Genomic DNA, 17,039 nt, shown 5'->3' on the forward strand with positions numbered 1-17,039 from the left:
TACATACTTTAAGCAATTTTTTTTTTATTGTTCATAAGTCTGACGATGACCAAAACATGGTGAGGAGGCTAAAGCCCCCCCTCTGGCTCTATCTCCCGGTCCCTGAGTATGGCTAATTACACACTATCAAGTAGAATAGTTTTGAACGCGTTCACATTTCTTATTCAGATTTTCTTGACGGATAGAATTGACAATCCACGAGCCTTTCAACTTAATGCCTTCTCCTGGAATTCTTCTGAATTATCACGTCAGTTTTAACCCCTCATCTCAAATAAGAATAAGTTTAGTGAAAAGCTGAATGAGTTGGTAGGGTCATCACAATCTTCATACACCATCGTTGAAGTTTGTAGAGAAGATGATACGGTAGTGAGTCCAATGTCTACTTTTGAGTGGGAACTTTCAGGAAGTCAGGTCCAGAGATAGGGGACTCAGTAGTACATAGGTGAGTATCCACAAATGAAGAATAGAATTAATGTAGACTTGCAACAAAATTATCTGATATTAATGTGCAATTCAAACCATTTGATGATCACTTAACATTAGGATCCATGTAGGCTTACAATTTGATTTATCAGTTTTATTACCACATCCTGGGGAAAATTTACCTCACTGGGACATTCGGTCATCTTTTATCCTCATAGAATGTGTACATGGCACTCTTTGTACGTATGGACAAGTTAGTACTAACATACTACTGTACAGCAAGCAGAGATTACATCAAGTCTCCTCAAACCTGGTGTGTTACCACGGGCATTTGCATACTTATTAAATAGATCTGATAGGTATTGTAATGTAGAATATTTATGGTATTTTTACAGCACTCCAGAGCACCAAATAGACAAATGAAGAGAACATATAGTGCTTCCATTGATTGCCTCCCTGTTTTGTTTAAGAAGATAAAGTTAGAGATGTCTGCAGATCTTAAAATAATAGAAGAAGTGAAGGAAGCGTACTTGGGTAAGTAACTCCAAATATGAACATGGCATGACGCACCAGAGGAATTTGTATTTGTATTTAGAATTTCCATGACAATACTGCTGAGGTCAAAATAAGCATTTTTTTTATAAGGTGTGAGGTTGTGTACTTGCATGGACACTAAACTGTTAACATTCCTGTTTAATTCTTTGTTTTACTGTTTGCAACCTGTACTGAAAGAATCCCTGTGAGGGAAAATAACCTGAGAGATCTCAGCGAGTTGCTCATTTAGTCAGAACGAATAACAAGGTTTAGGGCTCTTTATGTGCAATTGACTGCCAGGGTATGTGTCTCTTATGCTCCAGAGTTTTTATTTTTGAAAAGACATAAATTTCCTTCTAACTTCATTTATTCAGGTTCTGCCATAATCCCAACAGCCCATATGGCGTTAGGCATCCAGCTTACAGAAATTCGGGAGGCTTTTGTGACTGAGCTGATGAACATCATCGACACCCTTTATGACATCACTCATTTAAAGAAACAAAGACTTGCAAATCACAATTCAACAAACCAAATCATTGGTGCAATTGTCTTGACATTATTTTCATCTTCAACGAATGGTTTCCATTACAAAGTTATTGGAGGCTGTCACAACTATTCTGCTGCTGAGCGACTCAGTCAGATGTACCCTGGTCAAGATGTGTTCAAGACCAGATTGTGCTCTATTTACAGCAACACATTGAGTGATGAGGCTATCCTTTGGCTGGCAAACAGACACAATTAAGTGGGAGAATTTAGACACAGCATGTCATATTAAAGGAAAAGGTAATTTAGGAGTTGAGCTTTGATGACCTTTTTAGGCAAGACTCTGGGCTTGTTTTCTGAGGATTGCACGTTCAAGTGTGCAAGTCCTGTGGTGGTCATAGTGGTTGTTCTTGTCTATTAATTCACATTGTACTGTTCCTCTGTCTTTAAGCCCAGTAAGTCTTGCTGACAAATTGACGTTACTATTTGTAACATATGTAGGACACTGCAAAACGTTGTATACACTGTTTTGTTAAATATACTTTCATTTCCAGTCAGCAGAAGTTAGTGCACATTTGAATTCTTCTTGTGCTTGTTATTTCCCTATTTATGACAAGTTTGGTGATTTTGTGTGGATCATGCTCTTTCATCTGTGGACGAATGCACTTTCAGTGAAATTGAGGAGATAGTTATTGAATTGTTATTGAAAGTCATGGTGGGCAGAGTGGGCAAGACTCGAGGCTTGTTATCTAGGTTTACAAATGTCCACTTGTGATATGACTTGCATTTGTTTGTTATGCAGGAAGAAACAAAGGGTGTTATTAAGCTTTTGATAAAGCTTGCAACACTGGAGGAAGATACATATCATCTGCTCCAGGAGGTTCTATGTCAACATGGTAATGGCAGACTTAAGGGGCAGAACCTGCCATACAAAGACATCACAAATGGTCCCGATATGAAACCCTATGTTTTTGTATCGCTGCCATCAACTGCTGCTTAACAGGTGCTGTCAGAGGTGAGGGATGGTACAATGACTCTACCATATTTACAGGAGACCAAATTACTGGTGAAGTTGCAGGCAGTACACTGGTTGTTTCTACACCTAATGTGCATAAAGAGCTGGGAAGATGCTATGCAGCAGTATCCAAGGGCAGCTACCAGGAAGGCCTTGGAGCATTTTTGCAGGTTCATCCTGCGGTCAACACCTCCTGAATTTAAGTATTTCTGCCAGCAGCTGAAGCTAGAAGCCAGTACGGAATTTCAGTGCTTTAAAAGTACCAATGGAGCTGTTTGCCTATTCACTGCTCTGGATGCCCGGGAACTGGATAGTGAGACACTGCTGGAAGAAGTTCGATGTTTTACTGGAGCAACCTTGGTGACCTTGGGCAAACCACAGGTATCATTTAGTATACATATGGTTTAAATTTGAGCTTTATTTGCAGATAAGACTAAGTTGCTGCAATGGTGCTTCTCCAAGCCTGGACCAATCTCATATTAAGTATGTAGGTTGGAGATTGGAGGCTTGGACTTATCGTGTAAGTGGTATGTACATGTAATGTTTTGCGTTCAAGACGCCTATTGCTTTTGTTGGCGGTCAAATATCATTTGGTGTCAGCAGAAGATAAAAGGAAACCTTGAGGAAAATTGAGAGATCACAGACATCTACATCAAAGATAAATCTATAATGGTCATTGCTTAAGCCTTGTGATCCACCTCCCCAATATTAAAACTGTAATTAAGAGAGATTAATGATAATATTTCCCTTTTTTATATTCTGTTTTGCTTGTTAGAGGATTGGCTATGGACAGATGTAAAGACACTTGCCAATGCAATTACATCTGTCAATATACACTATGGTATTCACAACTTCACGCTCGCAGTGATAAGCCCTGTGCGAGACATGTCTAATGTAGAAAAGGCCATTGTGGAAAGCAGGCATTTTAATGAGCCTGTATCAGCATTCTAACATGGTGGATGACCACAATAATGCTAAGCATATTTTACATGCAGCATTTGACCTATTCAAAGAAGGTGCTCCTGTAGCCAAGTAACTTTCTGCTTCCAAAATAAAAAAAAACATGGAAATTCTCCTAAATACCGTTACGCTAAATTTTCTCTTTTGTTAGGATGATTGCAATTAGCTATGTTGTTTTATTGTTCTATTGTATTGCTTGTATAACATGGCTGAAAAATATCACAAGAGATCATGCCGACATTTTTTCAGACTATTCCTTCAAATTTGCATGTTTTGCAACATGCGACTAATTTTGTGACTTCTGTAATGACGGATTTTTACCACCTGTACTCCTGAGTATGTGTGATACTGTTTAAAAGAAACTACAATGCAAAAATGCATTGTGGTTTCGATCATGTAACATGAGCAGTTTTCTTCATGAATTGCACGAAATGTATAGTGAGGGTTTGCAACATACTTGATATCAGTAATACAGTGAAAAACAATCAATGAGAAAATGTGACAAACAATAAATTAACCATGACATAGGCTGTCCTCATATGACAATCAGTTTGAAGCCTGCTAAACGGCTTTTGCCATGCCATTCCAAAACAGTATACGGCCACTTTTTTTGTTTCATTTTTAATGGACATGTTGATGCTGGGTAATATTACCGCGATCATTGTCACATTGTATCTTCTAAGTTAGATTGCTAACCATGGGGCCAACACAGAAGAGCTTTTCAAGGACCTTAGACCTCAGATTCCTGAAAATCCACAAGGGCACACCCACAGAATGGTGATTCGGTTTAAGTTCATGAAAAGTTCATTACAATCTCTTGCAAACTGTATAAGGAGCATTTGTGGTCAAGTTATGACAAAGAGTAAATGAGAAGAAAGAAAGTTAGATTCCGTGCAACTTGTTTGATTTATTTGAATGAACTGTCTGGAATATGAAAAGAGGTAACTTTGCAACTACAAAACTAACTGATACTTGTTGGTATGCAGGGTCAATCAATGTCAAATCAACAGATTTGTGGGTCTTATTCGATATGATATGGAATTTTCCCCCTCCAGATTAACATAAAACTCATCTAAAGAACCACTAGGTGGTCTTTAGACTATGCCGATAAGAAATTATCCATTGAATTTATGTTATGGGTCGATACCACGCTGACCCTCTCAGAATCGCCTGAAATTGATATGGTGTCTTGCCACATGTCTCAAAGGATGAATTTGGCCAAAAAACTTTGTTTTTGGTTGCTACGATACGGCCGCGCCTAGCAACCAAATCCAGGCTGCATTTTGAGAGCCCTAAATTTTCCCAAAAGTTTGGAGGCATCTTTGCATCGTAGCAATCAAAAAGTTGTACAAAGTTTTTTGGCCCAAATTCATCCTTTAAGACATATCTGGCAAGACACCATATCAATTTCAGGCGATTCTTAGAGGGTCGACTAGGAATCGACCCACAAATCTGTTGATTTGGCATGGATTGATCCGGCAACAAAAATGTGAAAGTATAGTGGAAAACTGGAAAGTATTTTCTTTCACGTAGGTTTCAATGAAAAAACATAATAATAAAAAAAGAATATTTAAGCTCTCGAATTCTTTGACTTGGACTTTTTGGAAAGTATATCCAAAATAACCACCTTGCCCACTAATAAAGGGAGAGTCAACAGTATGGAAGGTGGTTGGTGCTTTTACTTTAAAGTTAATCACTTAGTATAATGCCCTTCATGACGATCCGCTTGCATCAAATTTCAGATCTAGAGTTTCGAACAGGCTAACTCATTCCACTTCCATCAGTGGCTTTGTTACACCAACAACAGTTGTGTTTTGGACTTTTACTTGGGCTATTCCTGGGAAGTGGTACAGCAGTCTTTCATGGACGGGATCTTCATCTGAAGGTTCACCTTCATCACATGGTTCACGAATCAAGGATGTTACCACAGCGGTACTGCAGTTGTAAGTTAGTAAAGTCTATATGACAAAGCAGGTTGAAGGTGTTTTCTTCTTCATCAAATGCCAACACAGTTACACTTAGCTGCTCCTCTGGTGGAGATGTTTTCTGTTGAAGAAACTGAAAAAAAAAATTAGAATTCAATATATGACTGCAATAATGTAGAATACTTATTTACAAAAGAAGACAAAGCTTTTTGCAAAAATGACAGAATCGATAGACAATCCATGTCCAATACACTCACAACTTGTCTTTTAATAATTAAAAACTGTGAGAATATGTACAAAAGTGCAGGCCAAGATTTTATTTCACAGATTTTTTATTAAAGTTGTTCTGAATAATACTATGGAGCCTTTTTGTCAAGGGTATTTACACAGCAAATAAATCAGATTATTCTCCAAGGGCTACCTATATACCAAGTGTAACGTTGAACCAGCTTGCCCTTTATTATTTGTAACATATTAGTGATGTGCTCATGTAACTGAGACTTCAATGCATACAACTATATAAACAGATATGCATTTGTATATGAATGGATATATACCTGTATTTTAGTTGGACATGTTGTAGAGAGCTGTTTTTCCTTCTGATATTCGCTCACCACAATTTTTAGCTACAACAAAGTCTCCAGTCTTAATCTCTTCTTTAACAAACTCCTTCCACAATGACACCTTGATGTTGTCTTTCTTGTTTTGGATCACAATAGTTCTGATATCAAGCGATGTGTCTTTAAAGGTGGCCCCCTGGCGAGGACATTCATCCTGTGAATGACAATACATGGAAAAAAAAACATCAAACATGAATGAGGCCTTTGCGAAAGCTAGCGTTAGGTATGCCAATTTTTGGTTGAAACCGTTACTCGTTAGTGAACGACAAAATTGAGATATCAACATATGTAATCGTAATGCAAAAAGGGATTTTCCTATTAGGCGACTGGAAATAAGTAAACAAGAGATTGAGAAGGTAGCCCCTTACCTTGTTTCAGGCAGCGTCGATATGTCTGTTCATGTTCGTGTGACATCGGTTGTAAGCATCTACTGTAGCTGATAGCACTGTACGGAATTGCAAACGTAACCCCAATACAACTGCTCGATGGGTACGACTCGCGAGAGGAACATTACAGCTGCATGTACAGCGCGGATCCGATTTCAGGTTTTCTTGGAAACACTGCATATTCATTACATTTATTCCATACACACAATGAATTTAGCAGTAAACAACAATTTTGGATGGAAAGCATCTATTTTCAATTAAATATTTGTAAGACAGTTTTGCATTTATGAAGCCATATTGAACGAAATTTGTTTTTCATGCGAGATCTACTTTTTGTTTATCAGACACTGAAAACCACGGAAGTTGGATGTTATGGATATGCTGTTAGTTCTAGTTGACTAAAATAGCATTCCAAACTTAAGTTGTGCTTTTTTCCACTTCAATCGCAAACTCTATCAGCTGTTACACAGTTACTTGTCACATAACTATAAACAGTTTGTCTGCCAAAATCTCACAAATACTTGTTTTGCCAAGAAAAATGTTGGTTAGGTATGGTTTGTTAATTTACCAATGTTATTTAACAATATATTACCATGAAGGTAAATCTTCATGACTTTTATGTTATCAGCACTAACACAGGTAGACCCACAGAACTATCTATTTAAGGGATAAAGAGTTCTTACACTTTGTACCCTCCATCATGTCGTGACTTTTACAGCAAGCATTCCATGACTTTTCCAAACAAATGTGCCTTTCGATTTTCAAGGAAAAATGTGATGTAAAAAAGCCATTCTCCTTAGCATTTCTGGATAGAAATAGCATACAACATGAATTGTGCAAATCCATAACTTTCCATGCCTTGTCAGGCAACTTCACCCTTTTCCATGACTTTGAAGGCCTGGAAAATGCAAAAGTCAACTTGCAGGTTTTTCGATGTCCCGTAAGAACCCTGAGATAGTTTGATGATTAAAGTTCAGTGTTTCAGACAAATGCATTAAATTTTTGGTTTCAGAAGGTGGAAACCAAATGTGAATCAGATGAAAAAGATCTTAAGGGAGGCAAATTTGTAAAATGGTGTGAACTTTTATTAATGCACCTGGCAACCAGGATGTAAGTAATGTTATCAAACCGATTATCTGGATTAGTCTTTATTTTCTGTATCATGCTATATTACTTTATGAAGACGAATAATTTGATTAAAATAAATTTGCATTTCATGACTTTTTCAATTCAGAAAGCTGTTACAGCTACAGTAAAGTAATATTCCAACAGCATCATGTTTGAGGACAAATACTCCACAACATAAGCGAAAGTAAAGTTATTGAAAGCTATCTGCTACACAGTGGACCAACTGAGATCCTTCTCTTGAGTAATGCAAGGTAATTCTGGCATTCCCATTCAATGAACTATTGGCTTTACCAATAAATGTTGCATAATTTTGTCTTCCTGTGAATGCTGCATTACTAGACACAAGATAATCCATTCAAGAATTGATGATTAAAGCAAATTCACAATTCTGTCAGAGATCAAGAATAAGCTTCCCAGTGATTTTGGTAGTCTCAAAGAAAATGTTGTTACACTGATTTGATGATAATTTGATGAAGTTGTTAAAGTTTTAATCCAAGAATGTTGAATGTTTCCATTACATTTTTTGGAAAATTCTGTGACCCCAGCTTGTGTCAGGTGGTCTCAAGAAATTTCGTCTTGAGGGTGAATCACAGCAGTTGTTTTACAAGTTGTTATTCCTTGCCCTTGACGAGCCGTTAAATGCCTAAGTTGTACAAAGGATGCTGTTAAAGATAAGTCGGTAAGATTGAGGAGGTGCAAACCAAGGCATATGGTGGCTGTTGTCAACAATTTGTCTAAGCATTTTCTCCTTTCATTTAGAGGAAACCAGGTACAAATATTCATGTACTATGGAAGATTCTAGTTCCACTGATCTGCAAATGAAAAACACAAGAAAACTTGTTAATTGGTTGGCTTGGTGTTGTATAGTCTGCACAGGGAAGCATGATGAAGATGTCTGATGAGAGAAACAAGTTGATAACAAAGTATGCTAACAAGACAGTAACATGATAGGATGATGTGAGTTACAGCAATGGTGATGCTCTATGTAATACATTGCAAGGCCTATGTGATAATAGAAAAGCATTTGAAATGGAAAAACACAATATATCAAATTGTTACAATTTGTCTGTATGGTATTGCTTTAACCTATTATTTTTGGGAAAGATGTTATAGTAAAAGCTTGCAATAATTGTCTTCAATGTCATGAAGTTTGTTGTTAACAATCTCCTGAAATGTGACCCACGTTGCTTTGTGGTCACTGTAGAAGCTTTCGAAAACCCCACATGCAACAACAACAGCAGAGAAATTGGTATAGATATGGTCTAAGCATGATTTGTAGTCAGTTGTTGGAACATCAATTATTTGCCTATACTGCAGTGTATCAATCATAAGAGTAAGAAGCTTTTGTTTGTCTGAGGTGTTCTTCAGTAAGTCGACATTGAAGTCACCTGTAATCACAGTTGGTAGTGTTTTGTCGATATGAGCAAACATATTTATCAGGACTTGAATGAACCGATCCATTGGTACACTTATGGATCTGTAAATTGCAACAATTTAAATTTCACAACAAGGTGTTGATTGTTGTCAAGGTCATTTCAGTTTGATTAAGATTGAGCATTTCCTGTTTTGAGATACCAATGTTGGTTTTGCTGTAAACTACAGTGCCATATGGGGAATGCACTCAAGAGGTATGCTGTGGAAAATTTTGGAATAGTTTGTATCCTGAAATTTGTATGTCTTTATAAATTATTGTATCCTGAAATTTGTATGTCTTTATAAATTATATTCCTTGAAAGATGGCATTCTGTAAACAAAAGAGTATCTGCTGAATGACTGGAAATGTCACTTTGGATATCTGCAATGTGCTTCTTGAATGACCTTACATTTTGATGGAGGATTGTCATACGATTTTTAACTTTGGTAACAGTAGGCACACAGGTTTTCATTGACCTACTAGCCCGCAACTCTATCATTTCTTTCACAACATTTATATCAACATTTGTTTTGGATGGGTTCAGACAGCGCAAGAAAAGTCCATTCAAAGACGTCACTCTGCTTTAAGCAATTTAGTGAATGTGGCATTGAGACCTAGTTGCAGACATATCTATTTCTACTTCATTTAATGTATCACCTTGACATCTATGTACAGTTTTGGCTGCAGCTGGTCTAAGCGCAAACTGCTTACGAAGAATTTGAGCATTCTGGTTTCTACCAATTCTAAATTGTCTTGCAATTCTTGTGATTGGAGTCCATCCTGGTGAAATGTCAGCATTGCAGAGAACTTTCATGGCATGTCTGTGCAATTGTCCACAATTTATGTCATCAAATTGAACCCATATATAATGAGGGTGTTACCATCATGATCTTGTTCAATGAATTTGACAATACCTGAGGCACCTTTAATCAAACCATCATCAACTGCCACATTCAAGCACAAATCAACTCTTTGACCAGTTCCAACAGACAGTTCATGAGTTAAACCCATTGTCTTTTGTGGGTTATGAGGAATGCATTTTAGGATTTTTTCTTCCACTGCATTTGTAGCATCACCGGTTACAACCTCTTGGGATGGAATTTTCACCTTTGAACTTGTCAAGTAGGCAAACACTTTAGTGTTGTGTAAGTTGACCTTACTATTTGTTTGAAACAAATGAGTGGCATTTTGGGGAATGACTTCTACAGGGACTTCTCTAGTACTCAACAGATTCAAGTCTTCCTCTGTCTGGTTTCCTTCTCTAAGTCTATTCAGCAGTTTAGCAAACAATTTGTCATCTTTCTGGCGCATGATTTCGTCGAATTGAAATGCTGTGAAATTGTCTTTCCATAAATTTGTGGCTAAAGGACCATAATGGCTAAAGGACCATAATGGCTAAAGGACCATGATGGTCCATAAAGGACCATCTTGGGATGGAATTTTCACCATAATCATAATCAGGACCATAATCAGCACTTAAATCATTGAATATCCAGCCATGAAATACAGGCTTCAGTTGAAATAGACCACCAACAGCAATGATGCTGACACCTCCAAACACTGTTTTCGGTACCCATTATTTGTTGTAGCCTTTGGTCAATGTACTTTAACATGCCATTACCAACCATGGAGATTTCATCAATGAATATTACTTTCAGACTGATACTTGACTAGCAATGACTACTTGACTAGTCTGTCTGATGTTAAGGCTTTGTAGTGAAAACCTTGGCTAGCTGGTATTTGTAAGGCACTGTGAATTGTGCTACCTTTGGTACCATAGGCTGCTTTACCAGTTGGTGCCATCAGAAGTATGTATGTGTGATCAGGATTATTACCAGGTACAGTTGAAAAGTATCTTAAAAGAGCATCGTAGAGTGCTTTAAGTACTGTGATTTACCAACTACTAAGTACTTGTGATTTACCAACACCTGCACCACCAGTCAAGAAGGTGTACATTGATTTTGTGTTAGTCTTAAACCAGTGAAGTACATGGTAGAAGAACTCCTTTTGTTTTACATTAAGGCTGTTGACAACAGAATGTTGGTGTTTGGTTTGTTCACAGCGACACCAATGTCTTGCCCAATGTCATATAACTCTTGTGTCTGATCAAGTTTTCCTTTAGTTGCCTGTTCTTTTTTTTTCCCTCTGTCTATTTGGTCTCTGTGCTCAGTATTTGGTGCAATGTTGTGGTCATGTTCTTCATCTTCATTGTGAAGATTGTCTATTGCTTCATCAATGAAGTCACTGTTGTGATTGTACACTGCCTCCTTTTCTTTGATCATGGATCCTAAGGAGTTGTAGTTGTCCAGGTAACTTTCAAATGAGCCCATGAGATCTGTCTCCTTTCGCCAGGGATAAAACAGCATCAGTTGTTCTCTGCAGTAATTTTCAACATCATTGCTCTTATTAAAACGCACATACTTGATGATTTTGGCTTTTTTTCTTTTCCTGAAGGTTAATAGTCCAACATAGCACTTTGTGACATCCTCCTTCTGCAGTTCGAGATCATCTTCATTGTTTTCAGTCTCATGTTTTCAGTCTTCATGTTCTTCATGAGTTGTTTTCTTGTTTGTGGAAATTTCAAACCATGCAGCAAAGTCAGCTAAACAGTAGCTTTGAAGTGTCTTTGGACGGGCAGCGTACTTTCTTATTAGTCCCATACACTCAATATCAGTTGAACAATCTGGCAATTGTTGAATGTAGTGTAATGGTTTCAACAGTACAGTGCGATTTTCAATAGGTGAAGTGTTGATGAATACAAACTGTCTCGAAGCTTTCCTGAGAGACATTTGAAGAACTAGATAGACATCCTCTTCAGCACCGATTTCAACATGATTCAAAAACTTGTTACCTATGTGTCTTACACTTTGCTTAATGCCAAGGTTACCCTCTCTGGCTTCTTTTGTTGCCCGTTGCATTAAATTGCTCATACCTCTTTGGCCCTTACTGATGTAAGAGACAATGTATATAGCACAGGCATATGAATCTAGAACATATTGAATATCCATGTTGGCTTTCCAAGTTTCTAGCAGATCCTTGTTGAAGGCATTAATGCGTATTTCACTTGGAGACCTTTGCAGGAACAGTTTATCTGCTTTTAGACTGAACCTGATGGCACGGATGTACTGTTCTTCCGTGGTTTGAAGGATTTGTAGCATCTCTTGATATGTTGTAGTTACATCTCCTGCTAGTTTAAGTTCATCCAAGTAGGTTTTTAGGTTGTTGGACAGTGTTACTAATTGTTCTTCTTCTTCAGTTGTCACATCTCCTAATGGAGTAAGAATCACAGTGCTTTTTACGTGACCCGTCATACGGGATACAAAACGTCACGGCCAAACGGCACTACCAAACCATCCCATTCTGAAAAACGAACCTCAGGTCAAGCGAGCCAAAAAAAGTACATACGCTCACCGACCTGCAGAGACAAAACGCCCAACCCCCCACTGAAATATTAAAAAACTACAAAAGGACGACCAGCACGCAGCGAAACAAAACACCCTTCCCCAGCACACCACCGTCCAAAAAAGGCAGCCCTAGATAAACGGCGAAAATCGCCTTCAACCTGAAGGCGAATGTCAGACTTCACCGCCTCCAGGACTGCCTGCCAACTGGCGAATTTCCCCCTAAAAACAACATCACATCTATTCCTCCAAATAAGTTTTTTTACAACAGAACAAACATAAATAATACGCTGCAACACAGCAACGGAACAAACTGGAGGATCTAATCCATACAAAACAAAACCCTGTCCTACCGACCAGGAACGGTCTCCCGCTAAACGGTCGGTCCAGGACTGAAACCACTCCCACAAGTTCAAAACAAAGGGGCAATGCCAAAAAACATGGGCAGTACTCTCTAAACTGTCACAGCCGGTCCTCGGGCACAGTCCATCACCCAATCGCCAGTGATACCTTTTCAGATTGGTCACCAAGGCACCGTGTGCAATTCTCCATGCAAGGTCACGGAGCCTGCAACCATTCAGCCTTGAATGCACCGAACGCCATACTTCGACAGGATGACGTCCCTGTACAAAAATTGCATTCAAGGCCCTATCCCGCAACGAACTGTGAACGAGGGCCGGCTGTGACAGGTCAACAGGGGGCAACTCAATCAGAGCGGAGCAAATGACACGCACCACCCTGTTTGGAGTACTACTATGCGGTTCTCTGTTGCTAAACAGCGCCGGGACCCATCGACGCAGGTGCAAACCGCCCCAAAAACGTACAAAATATGAACAAGGCAACCCTGGGTCAGTTACCGCTACAAACAACTGCTTAAATAACAAACAAGTTAACTTACTTTCCAGATGAACCACCCCTAACCCACCCTTCTCCAGTTTTTGGTACATTACCGCCCTTTTGACAAGCTCTGTACCCCCCGACCAAATAAATGAAAATATCGCTCTCTCCAACCGCACCAGGACGCGACGCGGAATTGGATACACCGCGCCCGGGTACCACAAGATGGGCGAAACAAAACGATTAACTACGGTGACTTTCCCTAGGATCGAAAGCCAGCGGGTGCCAAAGGTTTCGAGCCTGCTCTCAAATACCTCAGCCCTCTCGCTCCAGGTGACATCACCAGGTGCATCGTAGCCGAACCATATACCATTAATTTTGATATTCTGATCCGACCACGACGCACCGAATGGTAAGTCTCTGTATCTCCAGCTACCAAGACGAAGGCCCTTTGTCTTTTCTGGATTCAACTTCGCCCCGGTAGCTCTCTCAAAAATAGATAAATCCTGCGAGAGTGCGCGAAAGGAGCCCAGACTCGAAACAACACATGTCACGTCATCTGCATATTGAGCGCATTTCACTTTGGCACCCCCTGGCACAACGAATGGAACAAGTCTGGAGTCCCTTTCCAAAAGACGAGAGAGGGACTCGCTAAACAAAACATAAAGTAATGGAGACAGAGGGCACCCCTGGCGCACCCCCCTCTCTACGTTAAAAACCTCCGAACAAAACCCATTTACGATAACAGAACTGAAACTTTGTTCATACAAAACAGAAATCCATTTACGAAAATTTGGGTGCAACTGAAACGTCTCCAATACATTCATTAAAAAACCGCGATCCACCATGTCAAAGGCCTTCTGCTGGTCCAGAGACACCAATGCACATGGCAGATCACGCTCAATAACAAAGTCGGTCAAGTCGCGCATCAACCAAAAGTTCTGCTGGATGCAATGACCCTTCACTGCACAAGTCTGGAGATCACCCACAAGATGCGGCATAGCCAGTGCAAGGCGGTTGCACAAAGCCTTAGCCAGCAACTTATAGTCCACATTTAACAAGGTGATCGGACGCTTGTTACGGGGATCCAAGGGGTCCCCAGACTTGGGCAGCAAAGTAATCATGCCCATACGTTGACTTTGGTTTAACAGTCCGTTTTGGAAGGCGTCCTCGAAGACGGCTCTGATGTCGGGTCCTATTATTGCCCAGAAGGTTCGGTAGAACTCCCTCGGAAGCCCGTCCGAACCCGGGGACTTGCCATTCTTCATCTTCGAAAGCGCCTTCCAAAGCGGTTATTCAACAGTGGTTATTCCGCCCCCCAAAATATCATTGACATCGTGGGGAACGGTTTTTGAGATTCCCCTCAATAAATCAGCCTGTGCCGACAAGTCGACATTGCCACGCGTAAACAAACTCGAATAGTACTCTTTATATACGCGGACAATGCCGTGAGGGTCACTAACCACGGTCCCATCAGTAGCGCGTACAGACGGGACGCGTCTGTCACCTGCCGATGAGCTAACGGACTGGTAAAACCTCAGTGAAGGGCGCTCCTCGGCTTCCACCGCTTCGACACGGGCCCTGACGCGGGCACCGTGGTACTTTTCATCGAGATAAGTCTGCAAAGCGATGACAGCCGAAGGGTCGCCAAACTTCACCTCCGCGCACAGCTTCGAGAATTTCTCTTCGACGCCGTGCGCGGGTCACGCAATACTGAATTGCGTAGCGTTTGATGCGCAACTTGACATCATCCCACCATTGGGATGTAGAAGCAAAGGCCAGCTTCAATGTTTGCCATCATTTGTACCTGGTCTCGAAACCCTGGCGGAACTCTGCCTCGCCAAGAATCCGACAGTTAAGCTTCCACAGGCCCCGCCCGATGGGGAAAATGGAAGGCAAAACAAAACGTGCTACCACAGTGTCATGGTCAGAGAGCGGACAGCTGAGCGTCTCGCAACCCGAAAATGTAAAACTAACGGGCGCATACACTCGATCTATCCTGGAGGCATCTTCTCCGTTAGGCCTCACCCACGTATACACCGTACTACACGGGTGCATATGCCTCCAGACATCGGCTAAAAGGTGTGCCGAAGTGAATCTGTCCAATTCTGTGATCCCAGCGTCAGGACTAGCAGACACAGAAGCCCCGAGTCTGTCAAGACCCGAGTCTGGGACACAGACACATGGTGCACTACCAGGAACAAAGGAAGGCAGCGTGTTAAAAAATTCTCGTCTAGCAGAAGGCCGATTGGGAGCATACACATTGCAGAGGGAGATGTTACCCTGTGGATACTTGAAAAGAATGCAAACCAATCGGCCCTCGTGATCCGTCTCCACCCTAGTGGCACAACCCGCCTGACGAGGTGACAGGAGGATGACAGTGCCACAGGATGAAGACGAACCAAACGAAGCATGCAGCCCACCACCCCACTCATAAGCCCATAGAGGGACATCTTCTTCCAAAATATGTGTTTCTTGCAGGCAAACGCAGTCGACCTCCATTGAAATACAATATTGGAAAATGCGACTGCGCTTGCGATGATCCCTCATGCCATTCACGTTCAAAGTGGCAACTGAAAATGTATGGGCCATGAGAGGGCAATGGGGCACAACTACGCCGACGTCGATTCTGTAAGCTTCAAGCGCGCTCTAGACGACATATCGTCGTCAGAGTCGTCACTTGAGGCCGACCTTTTCAGTGAGGGTTCCCCCATCTCGTCGTACCAGCTCGTCCCAGTGGCACGTTTCGGCTCGACGATCACCGAGCCTCCGGAGTCGCTGTCAGACATAGCCTCCGGGGACCCGACGACCGAGTCGTCGTCAGACAGAGTCTCCGGATCTGGCGATACCGGCGGCGGACTGGGGACGGAACTGGACGGGTTGATGGGGGAAGCTGGTGGAGACCCCGTGTCCGCTTCGCTGTGTGGTGGAGACGGTGCGGGCACGGGGTTGATGGGGGAAGCTGGTGGAGACTTTCTCGGTGCAGGCACGGGGGTTGGGGTCTGCAACGACGGGGGAGGGTGAAGGAGGTGCGGAGAGTGAATCCTCACCCGTTTCCCCCTCCTTGCGTGGAGCTTCCTCCGGGGCAGTAGGTGCGCCAGAACTTGGCGCCTTTGCTTGACCCCCACTCTTTGTCATAAAGACATAACAGGAGGGACAAGCGCGAAAGACATGTCCCTCCTTCCCACAGAGTGAGCACACAACTTCGCTTGGGCAAGCAGAGGTATCATGCCCAAGACGAAGGCAGCGCCCACACTTTTTATTTGGGCAGCCCTTGGCTTCGTGCCCGGTCTCCCCACACCTGAATCACAGTCTTTGGCATTGGTGGAATTGGAAAGCCAAACCGACAAACACCCTGACTTTTTTTCTACATGTCTTGGCATGACTGTGTGATTGCAAGTTGACTGAATGATAAACACTTGATGGGTGGTTTGCTGCATGTGACATATTTGTCAACAAACTGCTCCACTTCAGTGTTTGTTGCATCACCATACACTGGGGCATCTTTAATCCATGCTAACATGTGAATATGTGGAGAACCTCGTTGCTGAAATTCAACTCGGTAGAAATGATCAATCATTTTACCAATGGGATCATATGAGCTTTGCAACACATCAGTGAGAAATCTACGTACCATGTAATCAAAGTGTCTTGCACAGGTAACTGGGTCAGCAGTTCAGGCTGTTCTGGCAAGAATTCTGAGCAGGTGTAACCATCGGGTTTCTGCAGCTGAAAAGGACAAAAACCATGTTGGAATTCCGAGCTGTCTGATCATTGGAAAAAGTTCTTTCTTTGCCTTTTCCCAGTAAGGTGGAGACCCTGTTATTGTTGTTAATACTCTGAAATCCTCGTCAAGTGATAGAATGTTTTGCACTTGTTCCATATTCTTAAAGTCCTGTGCAGTAAAGCTTTT

General features: G+C 41.3%; 1 protein-coding gene and 1 pseudogene across 1 annotated transcript; one reads left to right on the forward strand and one right to left on the reverse strand.

Annotated features, from left to right (window-relative positions):
* The first annotated feature begins 867 nt into the window (after window positions 1-867).
* LOC139984599 (uncharacterized) lies at window positions 868-1,721 on the forward strand. The gene is made up of 2 exons (XM_071998545.1): window positions 868-957; window positions 1,332-1,721. The coding sequence occupies exons 1-2, from the start codon at window positions 909-911 to the stop codon at window positions 1,697-1,699; spliced, it is 417 nt and encodes a 138-aa protein (XP_071854646.1). The 5' UTR covers window positions 868-908; the 3' UTR covers window positions 1,700-1,721.
* A 9,060-nt stretch (window positions 1,722-10,781) lies between these two features.
* On the reverse strand, window positions 10,782-16,649 carry LOC139954736 (uncharacterized; annotated as a pseudogene).
* Window positions 16,650-17,039: the final 390 nt, after the last annotated feature.

This window comes from Apostichopus japonicus, chromosome 17, assembly GCF_037975245.1.
Source record: "Apostichopus japonicus isolate 1M-3 chromosome 17, ASM3797524v1, whole genome shotgun sequence".
Lineage (NCBI taxonomy): Eukaryota > Metazoa > Echinodermata > Holothuroidea > Aspidochirotida > Stichopodidae > Apostichopus > Apostichopus japonicus.